The sequence below is a fragment of the Camelus dromedarius genome, chromosome 33, assembly GCF_036321535.1.
Source record: "Camelus dromedarius isolate mCamDro1 chromosome 33, mCamDro1.pat, whole genome shotgun sequence".
Classification (NCBI taxonomy): Eukaryota; Metazoa; Chordata; class Mammalia; order Artiodactyla; family Camelidae; genus Camelus; species Camelus dromedarius.
Genome location: NC_087468.1, coordinates 5,247,413 through 5,273,023, shown reverse-complemented (window position 1 = coordinate 5,273,023; position 25,611 = coordinate 5,247,413). Strand labels below are relative to the sequence as shown.

Sequence of the window (25,611 nt, the reverse complement as noted above, 5' to 3'; positions counted from 1 at the left end):
CACGTTTCCTTCCACAAAGAGGAATTAAAATTCAAATATAAAACTAAAACAGTGGGAGGTTTGTTTAGCAGCGTTTCTGAGACCGGTGATTCTTTTATCAAAAACATGGCAGTTCTTATACCTTTTGTTCTAAGAAGACTTTGGGAGAAATTTTTAACTCTGTACTATTTAAATCCAACTGCCAATTGAAATGTGACGTTTGAATTACTGTCAGCATTGGATCTCTGGAAAACAGAAAACAACTCTTCTGTGGTGCTTCAAAGTAAAACTTCTCATTTTAAATAATGTGGTCAGGAATCAACTTTATTATTAATGTTGTTCTTTAAAATTGTATCAGCAGATTTAATAATTTGTCACAGTTGTGTCACTGGACCTGTCCCACAAATGCTTCCTTAGGGTGATTCTACAGAAAATTAACAAGTTACAAAGTTCTGTGTTCACTCAATTACCATTAAGGACCCTACATTTCAGCAGTGATAAACCCTTACAATGGTCAACTGGCAGTGCGTTACTCAGAGTTAGGAGGCCGTCTGAACCCCTGCCCAGAGCAGTTTTACAAGTACATTGAGTGTTGCCCTGGCGTTTAAAACGCGTTGAGTTCTCCATATAAATTCATGCCATTCACAGACGTAACTGCAGGCAGCCTGGCTCACTGGTGCTCTCGGAGGGTGATTTAAGAATTTCTGTCAGCCAGCCCAGATGACCTGTTCTTATTTTAGATTTCTTAAAGGTGACTGTTGTTGCTGGGGGCGGGAGGTCAGGAAAGACACAGCCTTACAGCTGCCTCCCTTAAAATACTAAGTAAGATTATTTTGCCTTCAGTAAAGGGAGGCTCATTCAAACTACAGAAATACAGCTCTCTGCTTTGAGTAACTTCTTGAAGGTGTTCTCGTGGCGCTTTAAAACGTGGTTGACCTTACCTACCTGCTCACGTTAGGTCCCCCGTGTCCTTAGCACAGAGTGCAGTGCAGCACGCTCTGCCTTCTGCACCACACAGAGAGAGGCGTGAGGTCGGTTCATAAGGACAGCTTTTTTCACATGCTGTTATGAATTTGTATGTCTATCATAATGATGAGCACTGAGACTACAGCGTTGCAGGTTTTGCTGACATGAATGTGGACGTGCTGTATGCAGTGTCTTCATTCACCAGAAAATTACTGCACATTATTTCTGTATCTGTGTACATATGTCGAACACGTTTCTACTAATTTCTTCTCTTTTTAACCATTTTCTTTAGGAATAAATTTGTGGAGTTTGACATGAAGCCAGTCTGTAAGAAGTGCTATGAGAAATTTCCGCTGGAGCTGAAGAAAAGACTTAAGAAGCTAGCCGAGACCTTAGGAAGGAAATAACTGCCTTCAGTTATTGTTTCTCTTTTGTGCAAAGATCAGAGATTACAAGATTGCGTGACCTGATCCACCCTTACCTAAAGCTGTATCTCAAAATAGCTGAAAGTAGAGAGGACCAGGAATGGTTTTCTTCATCTCCTTTTTCTCGTTAAAGAAGAAAAAAGTTTGTGGAATCAAATTTTAAAAATGGATGAAATCAAGATTTGCCTTTGTTCATAACCCTTGTCAGTGTGCTGAAATGTAGGCTTAATAGCAAAAAAAAAAAAAGTTAATGCTAAATTTTAATAAAGGTCCAAAGATTAAATATAACTTTTAAAAGTGAAAGTAGGGAGTTAGCTTTTACGCGACTCAGATAAAAAATATGAACCTTATTTTGAGTTCAAGGTAAATAATTACAAGTGCAGTTGGAGAGGATATAGGAAAGAAAAATAACCAGCCAAGAAAAACAAATCTCACAGAATCTCAGTACGTTTATTGGACTACTGGCTGTAAGACGAATACGCACGTTACTAAGACAAGAAGCAGGTCTATTCAGAACTACTTGACTTGGGGATTTTTGTCGTCATTGTTAAATGCAGTAGTTATTATGCTTAGTTTTATATTTTGTTCTCCTTGTTAACTTCTTCATACAATTACTTAACATAGTAGTTACAGCTAGCTAATAGTATTCCTTTTTAAATTTTGTGCAAAAAAATTTATACTAGGTATTTGAAAATACAGTGTACTTTACAATTTTGGAAAAATGAAGTATTTTTTAATGCAGTACAGCAATTATGCGTCTAAGCTTAAGGTCAAAGATGTAGTCTTAGGACATGAAATTAAATCTGATGTAGTTTGGAATGTATTGCTTAAAAAGTGAATGTATATGTATCAGTCATATTGCCTTTATAACCATGCTAGTATCTATGCTTTATACATAATCAAACTTGCGTTGCCTTAGAAAAATACATACATTAATCAGGAATTCTAGCTGTTTCACACAGTACAAACCAAAAATAAGTGCTAAGTGCACTGACTGAGATTTGTAAACTCAAATTCATTTGCCACAGCTATGAGTATATTAAGAATATTTTTCTCCTTTTTGGGGAAACACGTTGAGATTAATTTCTGTGATCTCATTAGGAGAGAATGATGTTGCTATGAATTTCAAGTTTTTCATTACAAATCATTTACTATAAGTAGGAGGTATAAGTGACACTTCTAAATTGGAAGAGGGATGTTTAAGGGCCGATTTTAGGTCGAAAGTAGTGAATTATTTTATTTGGTAAAAAGTTTTGTCCTGATGTGTCTGGACCATTCTTTCTCCATAAATGTGTATGCAAAGCAGATTCTGTGAACATTTTTTAAATGTTACTGCTGCTGTGTTATGTAAAAGATTCAGTTGCCAAGATGGACCTCTAAGGTGAAAATTATGGGTTTTTCCAAAAATTTCTGAAATACTGTTTTGCCATTTAAAAAAAAAAAACTCAGGATGCTACCAGTCTGCCATTAAATATTTGTATGCATGTATTTTTTTTAAAGTTTGTGCATGCACTTTACAGAGTAAATTCTATCTCAGTTTTCAAATAACTTATAACCAATTACTTTATTTTTTAGTGTTCTTTTAGGGTTCAAAGAATTATCAGTGATGGAAAATAATCAATATACAGTTTAAGACTATGTGCTCAGAGGTCTGATACAGTCTTTGCATTTGAAGCAAGAATTGAAATCACTTCCATGTGCCTTTGGCAGCAATAGATGACCAGCAACGAAAGTCTTCAGCATATTTGTTAAATACTATACTGTGGTTACAGGCAAAATAGTGCAGGGTTTGCTGCCTGGAGCCTTGTTGCTGAATTCTCAGATACTCCCCACCCTGGAATCCGGGGCAGAAAACGCCCACTTACCTGTGTTCTCGATCATGTGGATGCAGCGTGGGCTGAACCCACTGGTTGGTTCACATCTCGTGTCCAGAGGTCCCACTGCTCACTCTGCTCTTGAAGTGTTAGTTCACACTTCCAGTGCTGTTGGGGGTTTTATCCAAACACACTTTCTTCTTTGACAGGGTATTGCTGGGCCCTTACACATGGGAAGCGGGGAGGGGTGGGGAGGCTGTCAGTGAAACAGAGGACAAACTGCTGGAGTTCACAGCATTTTCCATGGAAAAACTCAGGCTAGAGAGCATCTCCTTGTTTAAAGTCCTAAAGTGGCCTGAAATCACTTTCTGTTCTTACCAGATTTCTGAGTGTTCTTTCTAAGTCTAGGATAATTGGGAAAATGCCTAGGTACGAGTAAGACAGTCTTTGGATCACTTTCAAAGCCTTATTAACATTGTAACTGAAGTGGTAGGTCATTTTGCTTCATTTATTTGCCAAAATAACGATTTCCAGGTTAGGAAAGTTGTGAGGTAAGCTCACAGCATTCTTGTAGTATCTCATTTTAGACTGTCAGCTCAGTGGCAGGGACACTGTATCAGTAACTTTTTATAGGGCAACCATCACAGTGTACTCTTTGTGCTTAATAAATGCTCATAATGATTCAGAATAACCTGTTGTGCATTGTTTAGCTTCCGTGGCTTTGAGACATGGAACTGTGAGAAGACAGGACTAGTGCTTAAGAAAAGGGTGTCTTGGAAACAACCTGTGTCTGTGGATGGATGAATGAATAAAGAAGGTGTGGTGTGTACACGATGGAATATTATTTAACCATAAACAAGTGGGGAATCTGGCCACTTGAGCAACGTGGATGGGACACAATGCTGACTAAGTGAAATGAGTCAGAGAAAGACAAATATTTGTCTTGTATGACCTCACTTACATGTGAAATCTTAACAAAACACAAAAAAGCTCATAGATCCAGAGGACAGACTGGTGGTTGCCAGAGGCAGGGTGGAGGGGTGGGGGTGGGCAAAGCGGGTGAAGGGGCAGGCAGTACAGACTTGCAGTTGTGAAGTAAGTCTTTGAGAGGTCACGTCCAGCATGGGCACAGCTATTGGTAACGTTGCTAAGAGAGTAGGTCTTAAAAGTTCTCATCACAGGGGAAGTTTCTAGCCCTGATGGATGTTAACTGGACATTGTGGGGTCATTTTGCAGTGGGTACCAGTTTGGAATCATGACGTTGTACACCTGAAACTAATACAATGTTATATGTCAGTTGTACTTCAATTTTTAAAAAAGAGAGTTCCAAGTTTTTAAAAAAAAAAAAACTTGCTTAGATTTTCATTTACTTTTTAAAGCTTTTGGCGAGAGTATTAGTTTTATTTACTTATTTAAAAATTTTTTTTTAATGAAGATACTGGGACCTTGTGTGTGCAAAGCACGCACTCTACCACTGAGCTATACCTTCCCCCACAAAAAGCCCTTTCAAGCTTTTCCTGTGTGTAGTTTTCTCCTGGAACACTGTCTTTAAGTAGCTCTATATGTAAGTCCCCGTAGAAATGTCAGACATCCTCTGGGTTCACAGAGCGGCTTCTTTGCAGGTGACACTGTCATTTAATCCTGACACCACCAGCTCCTTGACAGCACGGGGTGTGATGCTATGTTGGCCTTTGGGGTTGCACCACTGAGAAGTGGCACTACCAGAATCCACGTAGTGTGTCCACGTTTCTACTGTTACTCTGGGGTGGGGGGTGAAAAATTCAGGTATTCTTGAATATATCAGAGAACCTTTATATGTATGGATGAAAATGGTAAGGTTACTGTGAATGAGGCAAACCTTGGAACCCTTGGACTGGAGGGGGAGTCTTCCCACTGTTCACTGTAAATTCTGATCTGTTTTAGTTCTGGGGCGGGGGGATGCCTGCCTTCACGTCACTCAGGCAGCCAGGGCGCTGTGTGTGGTGCGCTCACTGCCGGTGCCCCAGGCGCTGCATCCTTCCCGGCTGACTAATCCCAGCCCTGCACCCCTTTTCCTCACCTGGGCAGGTGCAGTCTTCCTTCCCTCCTCCCCAAGCAGGAGGGACGGGAAGCTGCAGCACCACGTGGACGCCGTCATGGGACGAGCCAGCGTAGGGTCTGCAGAATCACAGCACCCTCCTCCCGCGGAGGGGGAGGGGAGTTTTCCCAGAGCTGGACTCCCGAGGAGGATGCCAGGTAGTGGACAGGAGGGGCTGGGAAAGGGTGGGTGGCCTAGGCCCTCTTCCATTTCCTGTTTTCTCCCTTTCCCTTAGTGAGGTCACTGTCTGTCCAGGCTTCTCAGCTAACGTCCAGCTGACTTCTCTCCTTCCCTCCCAACAACCTCCATGTGTCCACCAAGCAGAGTGCTCTCAAACCCAGCCCCTGCCCGCCGCCAAGCTGCCCTCCCTCTGCCCTGACCTCCAGGCACCCGTCACTCACTCGCTCCTGCTTTGTGACCTGGGTTTGGTGCACTGGGCCAGCAGGTCCCAGCCTGTGGTTGCCTGTTTTCTCCCAACTGCCAGTGCCCATCACACAGGGTTCAATGTCTTTCCCATATTGTCACCTGCCCTCCTGAAACACAGATACCCTTCTCACTTTTGAGACTCAGCACAAATCCAACACATTTTAGAACACTTCATCACTTCTCCAAGCAAAACCAGCACTCTTCCTTTCCCCTTAACTAACCCTCCACTCACACCTCTGACTCCCAGGCTGTTAGACACTGTGTGTATCTGTGTTCCCCCTAGGCGGTTGGCTCCACAGCCTCCTTGCCGCTCACAGGAGGAGCGCAGCGACTGCTGCATCCTTGGCAAAGCACACTCTGCCCTTAACCAGTTTCAAGCATTCCATGAAGCTATCCTAACTTTTCAGCTCAGAGCCAGCAGCGCCCCCAGCCCCAACTGGCCCCTGGGACTCACACATGCGGTGACAGATCACGTTAACATCTTTATTTTCATTCATCTCAAGGTATTTTCTAGCTTCCCTTGTGACTCCTCCTTTGACTCAGTGGTTGTTTTAGAAGTTGGTTGGTAATTTGCACGTATTTGTAAGTCTCACCTCTCTCTGTAACTGATTCCTAATTTCATTCTATTGTTGTGAGAAAACATACTTCATATGATTTCAGTCCTTTTACACGTGCTGAGGCTTGTCTCATGCCCTGGCATGTGGTCTCTGCTGGAGAACATTACACATGTACTTAAATGTTCTTATTCTGCCTTAAAATGTAGATTTTATTTTATCACAACAAATAGCCTAATTAAAATATAGGCAACAAGACAAAAGAGTTTACCAAACAAGAGTTACTGATGGCAAATGTGCCTATGAGAGAATCTTCAACAATATTACCTTATAGGGGCTAAAATAAAACTGCTACTGAATGACACTTGGGCCCATTTGCCCACAGTCAGTAAAGCCAGTCTACTGACCCCAGGTTGTGGTGAAGGAAGGTACAGCGTTTACTGCAGGTGCCAAGCAAGGAGTCCGAGCAGCTGGTGCTTAAAAAATCTGAAGCCCCTGCAGGCTTTCAGGGAAAGGTTTTTAACAACAGAGGAGGGAGGGGGCTGTGGGGTGCATGAGCAGCACCAGACATTGTTCTGATTGGTCAGTGGCGAGGTCATCAGGAGTCAACATCATCAACTTTCTGCTTCCCACCCATCTGGGGTCCCCGTGCTTGTGGACAGCACAGTTAACTCCTTCCAGCTGGTGGGGGTCTCAGTGTCTGCAAAACAGCTCCAGGGACGTGACTCAGAATATTATCTATAACCTTCAGGAGGAACTAAAGGTCCTTGACTTTGTTTAACGGCTAAACTATCGTTATTTTGTCTTGCTTGACGGTTTTCCTTTGTTTTTGCATTTTTTCATTTCTCTGATTCAGTTTATTCTTTGGAACTCAGAGAAGGTCTACAGACAAGAGGCAGGTGAAGGACAGGGGGGTGGGGTTGTCCTGGGAAGGCCCCAGAGGCTCCTGCTTGGCTACAAAACCATGTGCAGTCCTGCTACACACTTTTTAGAATGGCTTAAATGTAACAATACTGACAATACCAAGTGATGACTAAGGTGCAGAGCAATCAGATTTCTCACACGTCCCTGCTGGGAATGCAGAATGAGATGGCCGCCCTACAAAACAGTTTGACAGTTTCCTAAAGTTACACATAACACCCACCGTGGGGCCCAACAGTCCCACACCTGAATCTTTACTTTAGAACAGGTGTGAGCAAAGTTATCCTTAAAGGACCAGATAATAAATATTTTAGGCTTACAGGACACAGGTCTCTGTCACAACTAACTACTCAACTCTGTCACTGGAGCACAAAACAGCCGTAGGACACCACATAAACAAATGGGCATGGCCGTGTTGCAGGAAATTTTCATTTGCAAAAATAGGCAACCAGCCCACACATAGGACTTTGTTTGCAAACCCTTGCCCTAAAGAAATGAAAACTTGTGCTCACTGAAAAACACATATACAAATGTTTACAGCAGCTCTGTTCTCAGAATCACCCGAAACTGTAACAACCCAAATGCCCTACAGCTGGTAAATGGATAACCCCGTGGTACATTCACACTGTGGAATATTACTCAGCAATGGCAAAGAATGAACTAGTGATTATGCAAAAACTTGGATGAATTTCAAAGGCAGTACGCTGAGTGAAAGAAGCCAGTATCAAAACACTGTATGATTCCATCCATAAGATATTCTCGAAGAGACAAAACTACAGTGTGGAATCAGGGCAAGGGACGAGTGCAGGGCGTGACTCTAATGCCGTCACCTGACCCAGGTTGGGGGGTGATGGAATCAGCTGCATCCTGTGGTTGTGATTACACAAATCTATGCATGTCTTAAAATTCATAAAACTACACACACCCCAAATGGGTCATTTTTCTATATGATTATTTACCCCAAATACCAGCATCAGTTCTATTAAGAAGATAGTAATTATGACTTTGTACCTCATTTCTTTACCACCTAAGCCCTCAGCTGTTTGCAGGCTGGTTTTTGCCTGCACCGTTTCTTTCAAAAACCAACTTTCAGGAAGCAAGTTGTCGGTGGCGCGGTATCATGTACACACGAACACCGTGTGGAGAGAAGCGAAGCAGTTCTCTATTGATTCTTAGAAAAGGGTTTATAAAGGATATGCACGATGCCTCACATATCATCTAAGTTATAACAATGTTAATAATCTTAAACTATTTAGGTCCCCAAGCTCCTGCAGTAAGCACAGGATGTTACATGATCAAGGACAGACTGTTTGAAAGTTCATCAGGAAACTTCATTAAGTAGGCCATCTCTTGTCCAGCCGGCTGTGCCTATCTTAGGTTGTCCTCCTCTGAGGAGCTCACCCGTCACTGGCTATCCAGCCATCCATACTGGATACATTAAGTAGGCCATTTCTTACCAGCCTGGATACGTGACATTCCTCACAGCTTGTTTATCAGTTCAACCTACGGCTATTCTCTAGAGCTTTCAGACAGGGGCCTACATAAGTCTAAAGAATTTATCTCAGTCACCTTTCCTGACCTCTCTGCAGCGTTTTTATGCTGTCGATTATTCTCTCCTCAGAGTTTTGTTCTAGCTTCTGAGATGCTGTACTTTTTGGCATTTCTGACAGTGCCACTGACTGCTACACGTAATACTGTTCTCCAACACAACCTGTTCTCTTTAAGTTCACCATCTGAACAAGTACTAGAACTGTTCAGAGCTTCGCTGCACAACACACCAAACACACAGGGCACTCGAGTACTTGAAATGGAGCGAGTGCATTCAGCTGAGCAGCTGAATTTTTAACTCGATTAAATTTTAATTAATTTAAAATGTAAAGCTTGATATGCATTTCGGTTATTGACAAATTCCAGGTATGTCTGGAACAACTTGGGTAAATGAATCTATTTTTTTCCACCCTACATTTTATGAAATCTAAACACAGATTCAATTTCCATAGACCAGATTGTGAATGCTTGGTACAGAAAAAAGAATGTAAGATCGCTTACTAACAATCTGTTTATATTAATTGCATGTTGAAATTATGTTTTAAACATAGTGGGTTAAATAATTATAATTACATAATTATAATAATAATTATTAAAATTATATTCATCTGTTCCTTCTTGCTTTTTAAAGTGCGGCTTCTAGAGAATTTTAAATTGTATGTTGGGTCACATTATATTTATCCTGGGCAGCACTGAGTAAGGGGCTTCAATTTGCACACTCGTACGTACAAAAGCACGTGCACATATATACATATATACAAGTGTCTACATACAGAGCCACGTACATGCGTGTGTACACACGTTCCTTAATTTACAGGTGTGTGCGAGCTTGGCCTCCAGGATTCCAGGCAAGGCTGGGCTGAGCTACCATGTGATCCCTCTTCAGCTGACAGGGAAGAGACATTTCTGCACCCCGAAGGCAGGGGAGGTTGAAGGGAAGTCAGCGCCCCAAGTACAAAAGACTATTTTCACAGATGCAATCAAAGCAAAAGTTTTAAAATGGAAACTTAATTATGGGCAAGAGCAAAAGACAACGTCGGTGGCAAAAAGCGGTCATGTTGGTACTTCCTGTTTCTGGCGTTCTTTTTTCATTGTTAAAGTATAGTCAGTTTACAACACTTAGTTTTGGTGCACAGTGATTCAGTTATACGTATGGATATCCCTTTTCATATTATTTTTCATTATAGGCTATTTCAAGGTATCAAATATAGTTCAATTAAATCAGAGGTGAGGACTCAGGTTAATCAGATGAAATGGTGGCTAATGAAAAATCTCATAAGCCAGGTATGTCTGTGGACTCAACTCTCACCTGAATGGCATTTACATTTGCAATGCGTCAGCAGGAGTGGTGGCCGGTACAGTGGACGGCATCCCACCGCTGAGGTGTTCCCTATGGAGAATTTATAGCTACTGTGTCATTCCAGGAAAGGGTGATTACTTGTGAAAATGTTTGGATGGAACTGGTCCGTGCTGCGAAAAAAGACCTGGGCCAGAACACACATCTTCATGGAGAAAGTCTGTTTTCCAAGCCCAGAAGGGCAGCTCATCCTTCCACTTGGTAAAAACTGAGATTACAAAGCTTAATAAATTTACTTAAGAAAAGGCCTTTTGAGTTCCTCAAGCTTTTCTCTTTGGCCTCCTCCTTTTCAGTATATTCAACTAAAACAGACTGGTGGTGGTACACATGCTAGGTAAGAGTCCCTGGGAAAGGGGCAGCCTGCTCCCTTCCTGGATCTCCTGACCTGCAAAGCCGAGCACGTTAGTAACAGTGCCCTCAGGAAGCTGTCAGGAGAATCAAGGGCGTCACCAGAGTGAAGTGCCAGGGAAGGACCTGATCAGGGCGGTGCTCCCTGTCGCCACGGCTCTGCTACCCCGCCCTCTCCAAGGCAAACGCGCGGTTTCCACGGGAGCCGGGTTCCCGCAGGGTCCCCCCGGAGGCTGGAGTGAGCGGACTCCAGTCCCGCCCCCGGTTAGCGGACAGGACTGAAACAAAACGGACAGCCTGGGGGTGCCCTCCTTGGAGAGGCAGTATCGCCCATTGTAGAAAATAAGGGACAAGCAATGGGGAAAGCCTGGAAGCGGCCAGGTTAATTACAAGTGCTGGAGAAAACCGCATTTCGTCTGTTAAAACAGGAGGACACAAATCATCCACAACCGTAAACTGCCGACGTCCAGTGCACACGGGCGCGCTTTCTTTAAACTGGAAACACTTTGTGAAATCGTTTTAAACTAAACTTAAGACTTAGAAACTCAAGTTCCGAAAGAAGGCACTTGACGACTTGGAAGACGCAGACGACGGGCGCGGAGCTAACTCCCTTCCGGACGCGGGCCCTCTCCGCCCGCCGTCTCGCCGCGCGCTTTCACCGCGTCACAACCCACGAGCTTCGCGTTCCCGCGCGCCGGGGCCCGCGCCGCGCAAGCGCAGTCGTCTCCGAGCGCCGGCGCCCGCGGGACTTGCGCGGCGCACAGTGCTGACGCAGCACGCACGCACGCGCGTCGGCCCCTCGCCGGCGACGGCGCTGCGTCACGGACCTTCGAGCACTGTGCTCCCGAGACGGCGGCCCCTGCGGCCTCGGCGCTGGCGTCCCGCGCTCGGAGTCCGGTCGGCGGCGCGATGAGGCGCAGCAAGGCCGACGTGGAGCGGTACATCGCCTCGGTGCAGGGCTCCGCCCCATCGCCCCGAGAGGTGAGCCGGCCGGAGCGTGCGGCCTCCGGGCGGGCCGGCGGCGCCATGGCTCCGGCTGAGGCGCGGCCGGGCTGGCGGGCGGGGGGTGGGGAGGCGGCGGGCGTTGGCGCGGCGCTCCCTGCTTCTCCTTCTCCTTTTCTTTCTCCTCGGCGCCCCGGCGGCACCGCTGCGCCCACGGCCCGGGCTCCTCGCCGGCCCTCACACTCCGCTTTGGACGCGGCCTTTACTGGCTTTTCGCTTTTCGGCGGAGTCTTGGGGATTCTGGGTTTCCTGTCGGGTCTTGCTCGTGGGGTAGGCCTTCCAGCCTTCCGAGAGGCCTCCGAGGGCGCTTTTCCTTCTCCGAGGTGGGCCGCGTGCTGGGTGACCAGGGTGGGCGCTGGATCCTGAGTCACTGCCGGCTCGCAGGTTGTGGGGCGTGGGGCGCGCAGGGCGGAGTTAGGGCGTCTGTCCTCGGACCAGCAGTGTTAGACATGCAGGACAGTGTTCGGCGCACGGTAGGCGCTCTGTCAGTGTGGCGTTCTGGGCTCGGGCCCGTGGGGACAGAGGTTTCTGAGGGAATTAAAAGGGGAAGCGCACGGACAGTCACGGCTATCGTGGCACACAGTCTGCGCGTCTTTCACCGCCCACCGGGCACGTGTTATCTTCCCGCTCCCAGCGACCCTGCGGGTATGGAAACCTGCAGAGCTTAAAGATACTCGCCCGGCGTCGGAGTGGTGGTGCGGCGGGATTCCGGCAGTGCGTGTGGTTTTCATTTAGAAGTAGAGGAGCAGGTTACAGGCCATTCCTTCACAGGAGAGAAGGGTGCCTACAAACTTTGTAATTTCAAACTGCTGGCATAGTCGTAAATACAAACGTGGTACCAGAGTCTAAAACAGGGCTTTGTTTAATGTCTCTGTACCCTTGAAATTGATAGACTTTTATTTTCTAAAGCAAATCTGTAGCTTTTATGAAATTCTTGGTGGGAACCCGGATTCTCAAAATGTTTAGAACCACTGTCTAGACAGGAGTTAGAATGTTCTTTGAACTAAACTTTTCTATCAAATAAAGAAGGGTGAGGACAAGACTTTAAAGGTTTTGGGTTTTTGTTTTTTTTTTTTTTTTTGGCCTCCTATTTTGTATTTATAAAGAGTATTACTATTATTTTAAATGGAAGTGCTGGGGATTAAACCCAGGACCTAGTGTACGCTAAGGATGCGCTCTACCACTGAGCTACAGCCACCTCTCCATAAAGAGTATTATTCTAATGAGATGTTCTCCTTCAAACAGGGGGAAATCATTTGCTTTAGAACCTGGGACTTCAGTGGAACATTAGCAAGTGATGACTTAGGAGCCTGTGACCGTATTCTTTTAGCTTGGGTCTGGGTGAAGCAGAGGCAGTGGCTGTGAGGAGTAGAAAGAGACTGGTGTTGACGTGGTGCCCAGTTTGGCAGAGACTGGCTGTGAGTGAACTGACTTACCAGGATGTCCGAGTTCTAGGGGCAGTGATGGGGCCACAGTCTCCTGTCTTCCCAGGCCTCCATTGTGCTGTCGTTTGTTCCTCTCCTCTTTGCTTTTGCCATTTTCTACTCTTTCATGCCTGCTTTTGCCTTTGGTGAAAGTGTCACTTACGTTTCTTTAATTTTTTTTCCAGATGGCTTCTATTTAGTTTTCTTAGAGTTCTGTCTAGTTGGCTTCCTATTCCTCACCTCTGATTTCCTGCTTCTCAGGGGCAGCTTGACAGCTCTTAGTTGTTCTAGCATTGACACCTGTGCTTCATACTTCTGAACATACGTATATACTTCTAACATACGTATATACAGGGACCCTTGAACAACATGGGTTTGAACAGCACAGGTCTACTCCTGTGTGGGTTTTTTTCAGTAAATACGGACTGTAGTACTGTACAACCCAGTGTTGTGAGTCTGAGGATGTGGAAACTTGGGTACAGAGGAGCCAAGACTGTAGAGGAACCCTGTGTACAGGGGACCGGCTGCAAGTCTGTGTGAATTTTCTACTGCCAGGGAGTCAGTGTTACTAACCCCTGCTTTGTTCAATGGTCAACTGTATTTTTCTTTATCTGCTTTTCCCTATTTTAGACACTTTTTATTGGCTTTCAACTCAGTTCCTCCAAATCTGTTCACAGATATATTTATTTTCACCCTCATTTTTCCAGTTATGTTATTGCAAATTTTAGTTAAATGATTATCTAGTGTTTGTATAATTATGGGAAGGTAAATATTTTTGCATTTGAGTTACCTTTATAGTTTTTTTCCCCCAGAGTTAATAATAATTGCTCTATCTTTTGGTTTGTTTAGTTTCCTTTGATATATTACTAATTCTGTACCCAAATTCAATTCAGACTCTCAAGTGTTAACAGATAGGTTGCACAATCTACCAATTTTAGCTTAAAAAATTGTTTTAAAGAGTCTTCCTTCTGGATTACTCTTGTCTGATTGCTCCTCCCTAGGCCAGTTGCTGCTTCTCTTTGCTACACAGCTGTGCTACTGGGCTTTCCTATATCATCATCTTGAGAATTCCTTTCACCTCTTTTCTGGTGTTAGACTCTTGGTTTCCTGTAACTCATGTCCTCTGTTTTGGTGTAGCACAACCTCCAGTTTGCTTTGATTAGGAATCGATGGGAATTTTTTTTTTTAAACATCGTATGTCTAAAGAATGTCTTTACCTAATCGATTGGTTATCAGATTCTAGGTTTGAAATAATTTTTTCCTCAATTTTGAGAGCACTGCTTCATTTTTGAATTGTACTGTTAGAAGTGTGATGTGATTTTTAGTTCTTAATAGCTTACAGGTTTTCTGGAAGTTTCAATTGACAAACTCATTTCTTTCCGTTGTGGGACATTTTTTATGTTATTTCTTCAAGCTTTTCTTCTCTCTTGCTTTTTTTTCCCTCTTATTTTTCTGACGTTCTTAGTAATTGAAAGTTGGTTCTGACTTGATCCTCCAAATTTTTGTCTCTTATTTGTGTCCTCTGTTTGTTGTATTTTTTGAGAGATGGTTTTTAACCTAATCTTCCCAGCAAAGGGGAGTGGGAACACACTGTTCAGTACCTAAATGTTGCTTATCCCCCTTTCCCTCACCCTTGTCGGGACTCCATAAGTTTGGAACCCACCAGTTTATACTAGAACAAACCTATTTACTTCAGGTTTTTACAGGGGATGTATGCAAGAGGCGGAGTCAGGTGGCTGTGTAAGTTGAAGGGTCATGTGGCATCTCTTGAGGTCTGAATGTACTGTTTTCAGCCCCACAGCAGTTCTCCAGACTTAGCAGCTGAAGTGAATTCAAGTATTCGCTCACAGTGGCATGACGTGTCATGGGAAGCAGCACTGGTCCAGCCAGGGGCTGTCCTGTGCGCTCCTTTCTCGCTGTGTGTCCTTTACAAGGCACTGAACCCACCTGGGCTCTCCCCTCATAAAATGAGGAGACTAGAGACAGAAGAGTATCACGTTTCCCCCAAATTTTGTGATTCTTTGTATTAGTCTTTAATAATTGTTTAATCATCTGAAGATAGTCCTCTTTAGTGAGCAAAATGGGTTATGGTGTTGATTTTTCTGTGATGTGTTGACATTGTACCTTGTGGAAGTCTGTTTTAAAAAGGGTGGGGGAAGCTACATTCCTTTTAGTGCCAGTTTGAATGTTGTGTATTACTATTGTCATAAACTTCCTCCTGTCTTATAAATTCATGAATTCATGGGTTTGGGGAAGGAAGGCTGTGTACCAAATTCTGATGTATTCCTTTCTTTGCTTTTTAAAGTATTTCTTATTAACTACAGTTCTATCCTTCTTGATCTGTTTTCTCAGATGTTTAGGAATCCTGAAGTTTAACATTGTTTATAGTTTTAGAATATATCCTGCTATGGATGTACAGTAAATATTGTCATACTAAGATCATATGGAATGACTTTCTGGGTGTAAGTCACTATTTTGACATGAAAGTAAGTATGTTTTCAACACCTTTATGGAGAGTAATTTATATACTGTACAATTCACCCATTTAATGTGTACAGTTTAAAGAGTTTCAGTGTATTATTGATGTTTTAAATTGTGGTAAACTAGGTATAACAAAATTTGCCATTTTAATAACTTTAAAGCATATAACTCAGTTGCGTTAGTGATGTTTAACCTTCACCACTGTCTATTTCTAAAACTTTTCATCACCTCAAACTGAAACTTTTTAACCATTTAGCAGTAATTCCCCTGGTTCCTCTTCTCCCTAGCACTGGTTACCTTGAATCTACTTTCCCACTTTACGAATTCGCCTATTTTAAATATTTCATTTCTGTGAGAGTGTACAATAATTGTCCTTTTGTGTCTGGCTTATTTAACTTAGCATGTTTTAAATATTCATCCATATTACAGCATGTATCAGGACTTTCCTTTTTATGGCTTAGTAGTAATCTATATGTATATACCACATTTTGTTTATCCATTTATTTGTTGATGGACACTTGCGTTTCTACCTTCTGGCTATTACTGAGTAATGCTGCTGTGAACATGGTACAGTGTACAGGCATCGCTTAGAGACCTTGTTTTTAATTATTTTGGGTATATATATTTCTAGGAGTAGAATTGCTGGGTATAGCCTGTGTTTAGCTTTTGAGGAATTGCCAAACTATTTCTATAGTGGCTGCACCATTTTATATCTCCACTAGCAGTGTAAGAGGGTTCCAGTTTCTCCACATTCTTTTTTTTTTTTTTTTTTTTTTGATTTGTAGCCATCCTGATGAGGGTTTTTTATTGCGAGTTTGATTTGCATTTTCCTAATTACTAATAACATTAACGTTGAGCGTCTTTTCCTGGCTTATTGGCCATTTGTATATCCTTTTTAGAGTAGTGTCTACTCAAGCCTTCTACTTTGGGTTTTTTAATTGAATATTTGTGTTTGTGTTATTGAGTTGTAGAAATTCTTTATGTATTTTGGGTATGATTTCCCAGTATTTTCTCTCATTCTCTAAGTTGCCTTTTCACTTTCTTTATAATGTCAGTTGATGCAAAAAAAAGTTTAATTTTGCTGAATTTTATTTTATCTGTTGTTTCTTGTGCTTTTGGTGTCATACCTAAGAATCCATTGCCAAATTGGAGATAATGAAGACTTACCCCTATGTTTTTTTCTAAGAGTTTTATGGTTTTTAGTTTTTATTGATCCATCTTGAGTTAATTTTTATACATGGTGTGAGGAAGGGATTTAGTTTCATTCTTTTGCATGTGGGAAATCAGTTGTACTATCATCATTAGAGTAAAACTAACCTGCCTCACAAAGCTCTAAACCCAGCTCACACTAAGTGCAAATCTAAACTCAGCTGTATTAGTGAGTGAACAATCCTGTGGCAGGTGAATTCTCCTTACAGTGATAGGAAGAAGTGATGTCAGGGACCAAAAGTTGAGGTCTCTGAATATTTGGCTGCCTAAACCCAGTACGGTAACTTCTGGTACCTCTAGTTTAAAACTAAAAAGATCAAAAGGATTGGGAGAAGCCACTTTCAGGGTCCGTAATCCTAGAAAAATCTCAAAGATTTTTCCTTTATCAGAGATTTTTTCTGAATTTTTTCCTCCTGCTTCACTGGTGTTTTCTCTCTATTCAGCTTAGGAAACTTCTGTTATGCCTTTGACAGGTGTACTGGACCCAATGCTGCCTCCTCCCCAGGGCATAGAGGGGAGGTGAGAGGGAGGGGAGTTGCATTGGGGCCTTCCACTTACTCTGCTTTTCATAAGTCTCCATGTGCCAGGCCAGGGCCACTTAACAGGGTCCTCTCTGTCAGCCAAGTCTCTCAGACTCATTGCCCCTCAGCTGCTGTTTCACTAGAAGAGTAAGAATCTTGGTCTTCCATTCATAACTGTCTGATGAGATGATGAGGCATTTGACTACCTTTCATAGTCACTCTGCCATTTATTTGCCTTTATTGTATTTCTTCACTGTGACTTTGAAAGTCCTGGACGGAAATCACATCACATCAGTACCCGCCATTGCCTTTATTTACATGAAACAGACTCCTTAGGAGAAGGAGTTGGAGAAGTGCCTTCTGGTTTCAGTCACTGGCTGGACCGAAGTATGCAAGCGCCAGAGGAAGTAAGTTGGAGAGCTGGGCAGGCACTGTGTCATGCTAATCCTGGGTGAGAGAGTTAGGTATCTTCAACGTGTAATGGAAGCCATAAAAGAATTTAAAATTTAAACAAAAGCATAGTGTGATTTGTCTTATGTTTTAAAATGGTACTTCTTTGGAGAATGAATTAGATGGGCACTGAACAGGAAGGAATGAGCCTTTGCAGTAGCCCCAGGAGCTGTCATGGCAGGCAGGGACTTTGGTGTAGCAGTGGAGGTGTAGAGAAATGGACGGCTTGAGATAACTTAAAAGGTAGCACTGATGATATTTTGCACCTAAGTTTAGAGCTCAGGAGTGATGAGAGCCAGAGATATGTATTTGAGAGTCAGTGTACCATCAGTAGCCCCAGGTGAGATGGACCGTGTGTCCCCTATGAGACACTGGGAGAGAGAAGAGGACCTGGGACCAATTCCTGGGACGCTGATGAGTGAGGAGGAGCCTGTGAAGGAGCTGGAGAAGGAATAGCCACCAAGGTAGAAGTCAAACTAAAGAGAGCCTGATATTTTTTGAAGTCACGAGAAGAGGATTTCAGGAAGATGGCTGTGATTTAAGAGTACGTTTTACAGATTTCCTAAGAAGGAAAAATTGAAACTGTACATAGTAAACTGTGGAGATTAGTTAAATTACTGTAGTTCATCTGCTGTCTGGTCTGCCCTAGGTAACTACTTCTTTACTTCAGTCAGGTTTCTGGTCAAATATGCCCTTAATGAGACCTTTTCTGACAACCTGGTCTCTCTCCTGTTTTGTACAATCTGTCATGCTGTTTTTTGTCCCCCTCCACTGTAACCAACTAAGAAAGAAGGAACACTGCCAGCCAGCAAGACAGTCAGTGTGCCTGTGGTTTGTGAGGATGAACACTGACTTTGGCTTTGTCAAAGTGCGGTGTGCTGTCAGTAACTGCTGCAGTGCTGTGGGGTAGCACTGTTCTGCTCCCGCACACATCACTGTGTGCTTGTCACCCTTCCTGAAGTGCAGGTTCGTGCGTGAGGACAGAGAAACTGACTGCTGATCTGCGATACCAGAACCGTGAACAGGAGGCATGGCGGACAGATCCAGCGTCTGCGTTTTTAGGATTAAAATCAGTAAATGAAAACATTACTTTGTAGATTGCTTTTTTCACTTAATCTGTTGATTGTTGTTTTCCTGTGTCCTTGTATAGTTTTAAAAAATACGATGTTTGATGACTGTGTACTTGTATCGCACGTACGTGAAGTCATCTGGTACATCCCAGCATTCTGGACTTCGGAACTTATAGAGAAAAAAAGAGCCAGGTTGTGGCCTTGGATTATTACCAGGAGAATTCAGTTTTTATTTCTGCCTCTTTAATTCCTTGAGTGTAAAGTAATGATCTGTGGAGAGGTCGGTAACTGGACCAAGGAATCTCCAGTGCCTTAAAGGGCCTGAGGTACTTTCTGACTCTTCCACATGAGGCTCACACGAGGAAGGAGACGTGAGGTCCCTGAAGTACCTTTCCTTTCCCCAGAAAAGTGGCTTCCTGTCTCTTTCCTTAACTGTGAAGTGAGGGAGTGGCACCATGTGATTCTAAGGTTTCTTGCTGATATAAATTCTTAATTTCTGATGTCATCTTGTCTTGCTGTTCTTAAATTTATTTTTTATTTCATGAGAATTAGAAAACATGGAATCTTAACTTTTAGAACATACATGCATTTGTACAAGCAATTCTTTTTAACCTTTTAACTGAACAAAAGAATTATATTAATGTTAACCTTGATTTTTAGTTCTTGTGAAAATATGCAAAATTCAAAATATGAAAAATAAATGAATTCTTAATTTTTTTTAGAAGTCAATGAAAGGATTCTATTTTGCAAAGCTGTATTATGAAGCTAAAGAATATGATCTTGCTAAAAAGTAAGTACCAAACTGTAAACTTAATTTTCTGAACCCAGTGCCTTTTCCTCATGTTCTTTGAAATGGATAAAAGTAAGTTCTTTTTGGCAGTTTTTTCCAAGTGTGTCCTGGGAATAAGGGAATCATCGATCAGATTGATGGTGAGGACTAGTCTGGATCCTCGGAGACGGAGTTCAGGGTGATACTGTCTGCACGCCCACCGCTTGTTTATACCTAGGGCAAGAGGTCATTTGGTTAACGTTTTCTCTAAAGATTGTCCTGGGTTAGAGTAAAAGAGAATCATGGTTATATCTTCATTTCTTCCTGGTGAGATGTCTGCTCTTATCAACTGGAAAATAGCAGTGAATGAATACAAAGTTAAACTGTAATTCCAGGCGGGAGAATAGCTTGTGCAAAAGATTTTAATTGACTGAATAGGTGGATCCTCTGAGGCTATCTTATCCCAGGACCAAGAAGGTTGGGGATCTGGTTTTCTGAGTTGTAGTGGCTTAAAGCGGGGAATTAGGAGGGAGGCAGGCTATTAGTGGCATTGTTGGAAAGATGTAAAGATAAGTAAGGAAAGTGTTAGCACCTTTATTTAACTAGCAGCACTGGGGCTGTTAACCCTGTTCCTTGTTACAATGGCACTTTTTCCTCCAGTGTTGATCTTTGGGCTAATTTCTCTTGTGATAACATTCACTGAGCCTAGAAAATGCTCATTTTTAGTTGCCACTTGAGTTAAGGAGTGGAGGTCACCTGCGTTTCATCCTGTAGGGAGTGGTTCTTCCTCTGCGCTGTTTCAGCTGCACACAGGCCTCTTAGATGTTGTTTTCTTGTTAAATAGGTGAATGTTCTCTTGGTTGCTTGGAAATTGTTGCTCTTTAATATTTTGCATTATGATAACTTAGAAGATATTTACTGTAATCACGTTTGAATTTCTATGCAAAACTTTTTAGTGCTTTACCAAAATGTAGTCAGAAAAGAATATAATTTATGCATTCATTTCTTATGAGTAGCACTGGAAAGAGCATTTGGTAAATGTAGCGTTTTAAAGTAAAATGAGTACGTTGTCAACTTGGTATGTGTGTTCGTGTTTAAGAATTACCTGTTTTTTTCCTGTGGGTGCTTTTGAGTTATCTGCATATTCTACTTTAAGTGAATAGTGCTGTCAACAGTGAGAATAACAATGTAAATTAGTTTAGTGGTTGCTTTGGCTTAAGATACTCTCTCAGCATTTAAATACAGTTCTAAATGTCGTAATTTAAAGATGATTTGTTTTTATATTATTATTTTTAAACAGATATATATCTACATATATTAACGTGCAAGAAAGGGATCCCAAAGCTCACAGATTTCTTGGTCTTCTTTATGAAGTGGAGGAAAACATAGACAAAGCTGTTGAATGTTATAAGGTAAACTATATAAGATTAATACTTAGCCTTTGCACAGCCAAACATGCATATGCCCAGGTTAATTTATATGATAAATAATTTGAATATATTTTATGGATGTCTTGAAAACAAGCACTGGTATCACTTTATTTATTTGGATAAATTTTTTTTGTTTTAATTTTTATATTTTTTGAGGGGAGAGGTAGTTAGGTTTATCTTATTAATTTATTTTTGGGGGTATAATTAGGTTTATTTACTTATTTTATTTTTAGAGGAGTTACTGGGGATTGAACCCAGGACCTCATGCATGCTAACTAAGCAGGCAGGCGCTCTACCACTGAGATATCCCCCCCTGTCAGATTTTAAATTATTTGGCCCAGAGTATGCTATTTTATCATAAAGAGCTTAGCATTTGTAAAAGAAGATTAACACCTATAAATTTTAAGTCTACCATAGTCAGAAAGTGCTGTTCTTTTGTGTGTGGTTTCCTCCCATCCTTCCTTGCCTCCCAGCCATCCCTCCTTCCCTCTCCTTCCTTTTGTCTTTCCTTCCTTCCCTTTCTTTTTTACATTTACCTAATAAAAACATAATTCTTACTTAATTCATCTTCAGAAAACTTCCAGATACTTTAATTTTAACAACCTTGAAAAAACATGTTATCATTAAGAAATAGTTTTTAATGGAGTCACTTGATAAATTTTTAACTTTTATGTATGAGTTATGGACTTTAGGAATCCTACTAATCTGTTATTTCTTTTCTGATGTCAGCGTTCAGTGGAATTAAACCCAACACAAAAAGATCTTGTGTTGAAGATTGCAGAATTGCTCTGTAAAAACGATGTTAGTGATGGCAGAGCGAAATACTGGGTTGAAAGGGCAGCTAAACTGTTTCCAGGAAGTCCTGCAATTTACAAGCTAAAGGTAAAAAAAAAAAAAGCAAAGCAAAACATTTAGTAAAAGCAGTTGGGGAAAACTTAAGACACAACTATTTCTTATATTTAGAGTTTAAATGACTTTTCAGTAGCAAGCCTTAAATGGGGGATGGGGAGTTGGGGGTGAAGGGGGACAGAAGGGTACAAATCTTTAGTTCCAGATAAATAAGTTCTTGGGATGTAATGTGTAGCATTACCATAGTCAACAATACTGTGTTGTACATTTGAAAGTTGCTAAGAGAATAGATCTTAAAAGTTTTCATCACAAGAAAAATAATTTGTAACTGTGAGGTGATGGATGTGAACTTACTGTGGAAGTCATTTCACAATATATACATATATCGCAATATGCTGTCTTATTAGGCATTAGTTTGCTTTACAAATGGCATCTCATTTACCCTTATGAAATAAAGAATATTTTAGGGATTTTACTGTTTTGTAGCTAAGTAGTGGAGCTAAGATTTAAACTGAGCTATATCTGATAAAAAATCTTTGCTTCATTGGGTGAAAATTACCCACAGGATGACAGTTTAGAATTATAAAACTTTTAAAGAACTGTTATCTAAAAACGGAATGTATTGTTTATAGGATAGTGAAGTTTTTAAGCAAAAGTTAAAAGACAGTTTCTCTAGTATGTTACAGATAATCACTAAAAAGGATAGAAAATTGTTGCTAATGTGTTAACTGATTTTGATTATTCTCTGCTGGGTAAAATATAGTTTACTAAGTGATTCTTTTGGAGAAAGTCCTAGTGTGCTAAGCAAACAGAATTTTAAGTGTATATTGTTTTCAATAGGACCCCTCCCCCCATACATGTTTCTGATAGAATTTTTTAAACTTCTAAATTTTGAAATAATTACCAAGATTTTTCTCAGGAAGTTGCAAAGGTTGTACTGAGAGATCCTGAGTCTGTGTCATCCAGCTACACCCTAATGTAACTATCGCACAGACCAAAATCAGGCTTTGCCGTGGGTGCATTGTTCATCTCGTCGTGTGCAGGCGCACAACCAGGCCTGCGGCCACGACATAAAACTGCCCTGTCGCCATGGGTTCACTTTCCCACCATTCCTGTTGTCACGTCTGCCCCCCTTCCCGTCATCCTGCCACCTTGCTGATTTGTTCTGTCTTTGTAATTTTGTAATTAAAAAACATTACATAAACAGAATCATGCAGCCTGTGACCTTCTGAGGCTGCCTCTTTCTCTCTGCTCAGTGCTTCTGAGACCCGTCAAGTTGCATGTGTTAGTGATTGGTTCCTTTCTTTCATTGCTAAGTAGTATTTTGTCGTATGAATGTTGTACAGTTTAATCATTTACTTTTGAGGGAGATTTTGGTGGTTTCTAGTTTTTAGCTATTACAAATCTGGTATGAACAATCGTGTACAGATTTTAAAATCTAATGTATTTTTTAAAACTCCTGGAAATAAATACTAGTAGTATTAAGGTTTTTTCCTCCCTGTGATATGCACCCAGGTTTTAAATATTAATCTGAAATGTTAGGTTTTGGTGTGCAGATTTCTTTACCTTATTACTTTGTTTTATGCCTCAAACATAATTTCCTTATTGGTCATGACAGTCCAGTCCATTGGTGACAATGGCATTAAAGACTGTATATATGAGGGAGGGTGTTATTTTTCTTGCAGTGTAACAAAAGTTAAATGAAGCATCCTAATGTTTTTTAATGACTCTTTAAGGACACTGTTGTCTAAAAGTAAACCTAATGTCAGATCAGGGAGGGGAGGAATAGCTGGAGAGCAAGTCCTTTAGAAAAGGGGATAATCCGCAAGTGGAGGCGGGGGGGCGTGATCTGGAGGTGACTTTGGGAGTGAGGAGTCCTAAATGCCACGTCCTCTACTTGCATGTAGACCAGCAGAAAAGGGATGCGGCTGTCTTGAAATGTCACTGCATTCAGTGGGGTCAGAAGGTGAAGACTCTGAGAAGGGTAGTGGAGTAGGGGGCTGGGGGTTGAATCAGATGCAGGGAGAGCCAGTGCCCTTCAGGGATGAGGGCCCTGGCTAAGGATGACTGGAGAGGCCGAGGCTTCTGGTAGTGACCAGGGCGTGCAGGGCCGCAGGGCAGGAGCTCTGGTGGTGTCTGAGGTGAGGATGGCAGCCACTGCTGCTATGTAGTCCCAGGTGTTCCTGTCCACGTGCCTGTGCTGGAAGTGACTCTGAAGGGTGTTACTAAAGCCAGACACTGGGGTGGTGCTCATGGGAACCATGAGGCGTTTAAAATTGCACAAATGTTTCTCTAATGAACGGTTCTTTAAAAATAGGAACAGCTTTTAGACTGTAAAGGTGAAGATGGATGGAATAAACTCTTCGACTTGATTCAGTCAGAACTTCATGCGAGGCCTGATGACATCCACATGAACATCCGACTAGTGGAGCTGTACCGCTCCAACGGGAGGCTGAGGGACGCCGTGACCCACTGCCGCCAGGTGGAGAGGAGCGCAGCCTTGCGCTCCAGTTTAGAGTGGAATGCTTGCGCTGTGCAGACCCTCAAGGTGGGTAAGACTGTTGAATCTGCATCTTCTACATAGGCAATTGCAGTGCATCCCTTTGTGGTCAAGCTCTGCCCCCCAAGACTTAAATTTCTTTCATTTATGTATAGCAACTGTGAAATGAGATTTTTCCTAGCATGATTTCAATTTATAATGGGTAGATTGGAGAGAGAAATGTGACAAATTTTTTTTGGTGTTTTTGTAGATTGGTGTAAAATTGATACGGCTTTACAGTATAGGAATGGGCAAAGGAATTTGTAGGCATGAAATACTCATTTTTGTAGCACTTGATAAAGTTTTATAACTTAAGAGTTTTTCCTATGAAATAGGAATATCTGGAATCTTCCCAGTGTCTGGAGTCTGATAAAAGTAACTGGCGATCAACCAGCAAGGACTTACTTCTAGCCTATGCTAACCTTATGCTGCTTACGCTCTCTGCTAGAGATGTGCAAGAAAGCAGAGAATTATTGGAAAGGTATGTAGACTTGTATTTGTGGCATTTCAGTTCATGGGTCTAAACACCTTAACAGTGGTATTATTTCTGTAATGTATCCAGAGGTGATAGGTAGTATAATGAACCACTTAAAAGGAATCTTTTTTTGTGGGGATATTAACTGGTGTTGTGTGACTTTGATTTGTAGAGAACGGTATTACTCTTTAGACTTGATTGAACTATTTTGCTGGTAAGTACCTAGTTTGAATGCTTAATAAAGAGTCAAACCTGAAAAAGAATGTTCTAAATGTTATTTCATGTTTGATTCCAAAAAACATTCTTGAGTGAAAGTCAGAGCATAAACGTCATCTGTCAGATGTCCTAGTATAAGTATTTGAAAATTGAAGTACTGGTATTTCAGAAGACACTTAATGTTTTAGCTTAGAAACAGGGTAAGTAAAATAAAGTGTGTGATTTTTCAGTTTTTGTACATTTTAATTTTGAGGACCAGTATCTCCACTTGTTTAAATTCCATTGAATGAAAGCAGCACTTGGATCTGTATGTTCGTTGAGAGCACGGGTTGACTAGACAGAGCTCGTGGCAGACAAGGCTCCCTGCCCAGCTGTGAGTTGAGTCCCACTGGGTGTGCCATGCCTCTGTGTTGTGTGTTCCGGCTGCTCTGCCCACACACTGCACTTACGGGCGGAGCACCTGTGACAGTTGTGTGCCTGCCTGGCCCCTCCAGTGTGTGGCCTCCCCTGGCTTATACCGTTCATCTGACTTGGAAAGAAGTTCTTTTCACTGGAGTGGAGCGGATAGTAGTTTTCTTGAAGAAGTACGTGGTGTCCTGAGATGGATAGGGTAGAGGTGGTCCAGAACAACTAAGTTGAACACTCAGATTATTTTAGAAAATATTTAGGAATTTTTTTCTTTTTGATGTGGCTTATAAAGCTTTCGGTCACATGGGAGAATGAGGGTGAAGAGACAAATAATTTCCTAGTAGTACTCTAAA

General features: G+C 42.0%; 2 protein-coding genes across 8 annotated transcripts in view; both read left to right on the top strand.

Moving 5' to 3' along the window:
- LIMS1 (LIM zinc finger domain containing 1) overlaps window positions 1-3,875 on the top strand; it is a 73,597-nt gene extending 69,722 nt beyond the window's left edge. For all 4 annotated transcript variants that reach the window (XM_064481766.1, XM_064481767.1, XM_064481765.1 and 1 more), the window contains exon 10: window positions 1,238-3,875. In XM_064481766.1, the coding sequence (XP_064337836.1) occupies window positions 1,238-1,352 (115 nt within the window). In that variant the 3' untranslated portion in view covers window positions 1,353-3,875. The remainder of the gene's footprint in view (window positions 1-1,237) is intronic.
- A 7,359-nt stretch (window positions 3,876-11,234) lies between these two features.
- RGPD4 (RANBP2 like and GRIP domain containing 4) overlaps window positions 11,235-25,611 on the top strand; it is a 51,326-nt gene continuing 36,949 nt past the window's right edge. For 2 of the 4 annotated variants that reach the window (XM_064481763.1, XM_031441002.2), the window contains exons 1-6: window positions 11,235-11,396; window positions 19,295-19,362; window positions 20,642-20,753; window positions 21,501-21,653; window positions 23,938-24,168; window positions 24,495-24,640. In XM_064481763.1, coding sequence (XP_064337833.1) covers window positions 11,325-11,396; window positions 19,295-19,362; window positions 20,642-20,753; window positions 21,501-21,653; window positions 23,938-24,168; window positions 24,495-24,640 — 782 coding nt within the window. In that variant the 5' untranslated portion in view covers window positions 11,235-11,324. The remainder of the gene's footprint in view (window positions 11,397-19,294; window positions 19,363-20,641; window positions 20,754-21,500; window positions 21,654-23,937; window positions 24,169-24,494; window positions 24,641-25,611) is intronic. The other 2 variants (XM_064481762.1, XM_031441004.2) reach the window with 2 other exon arrangements.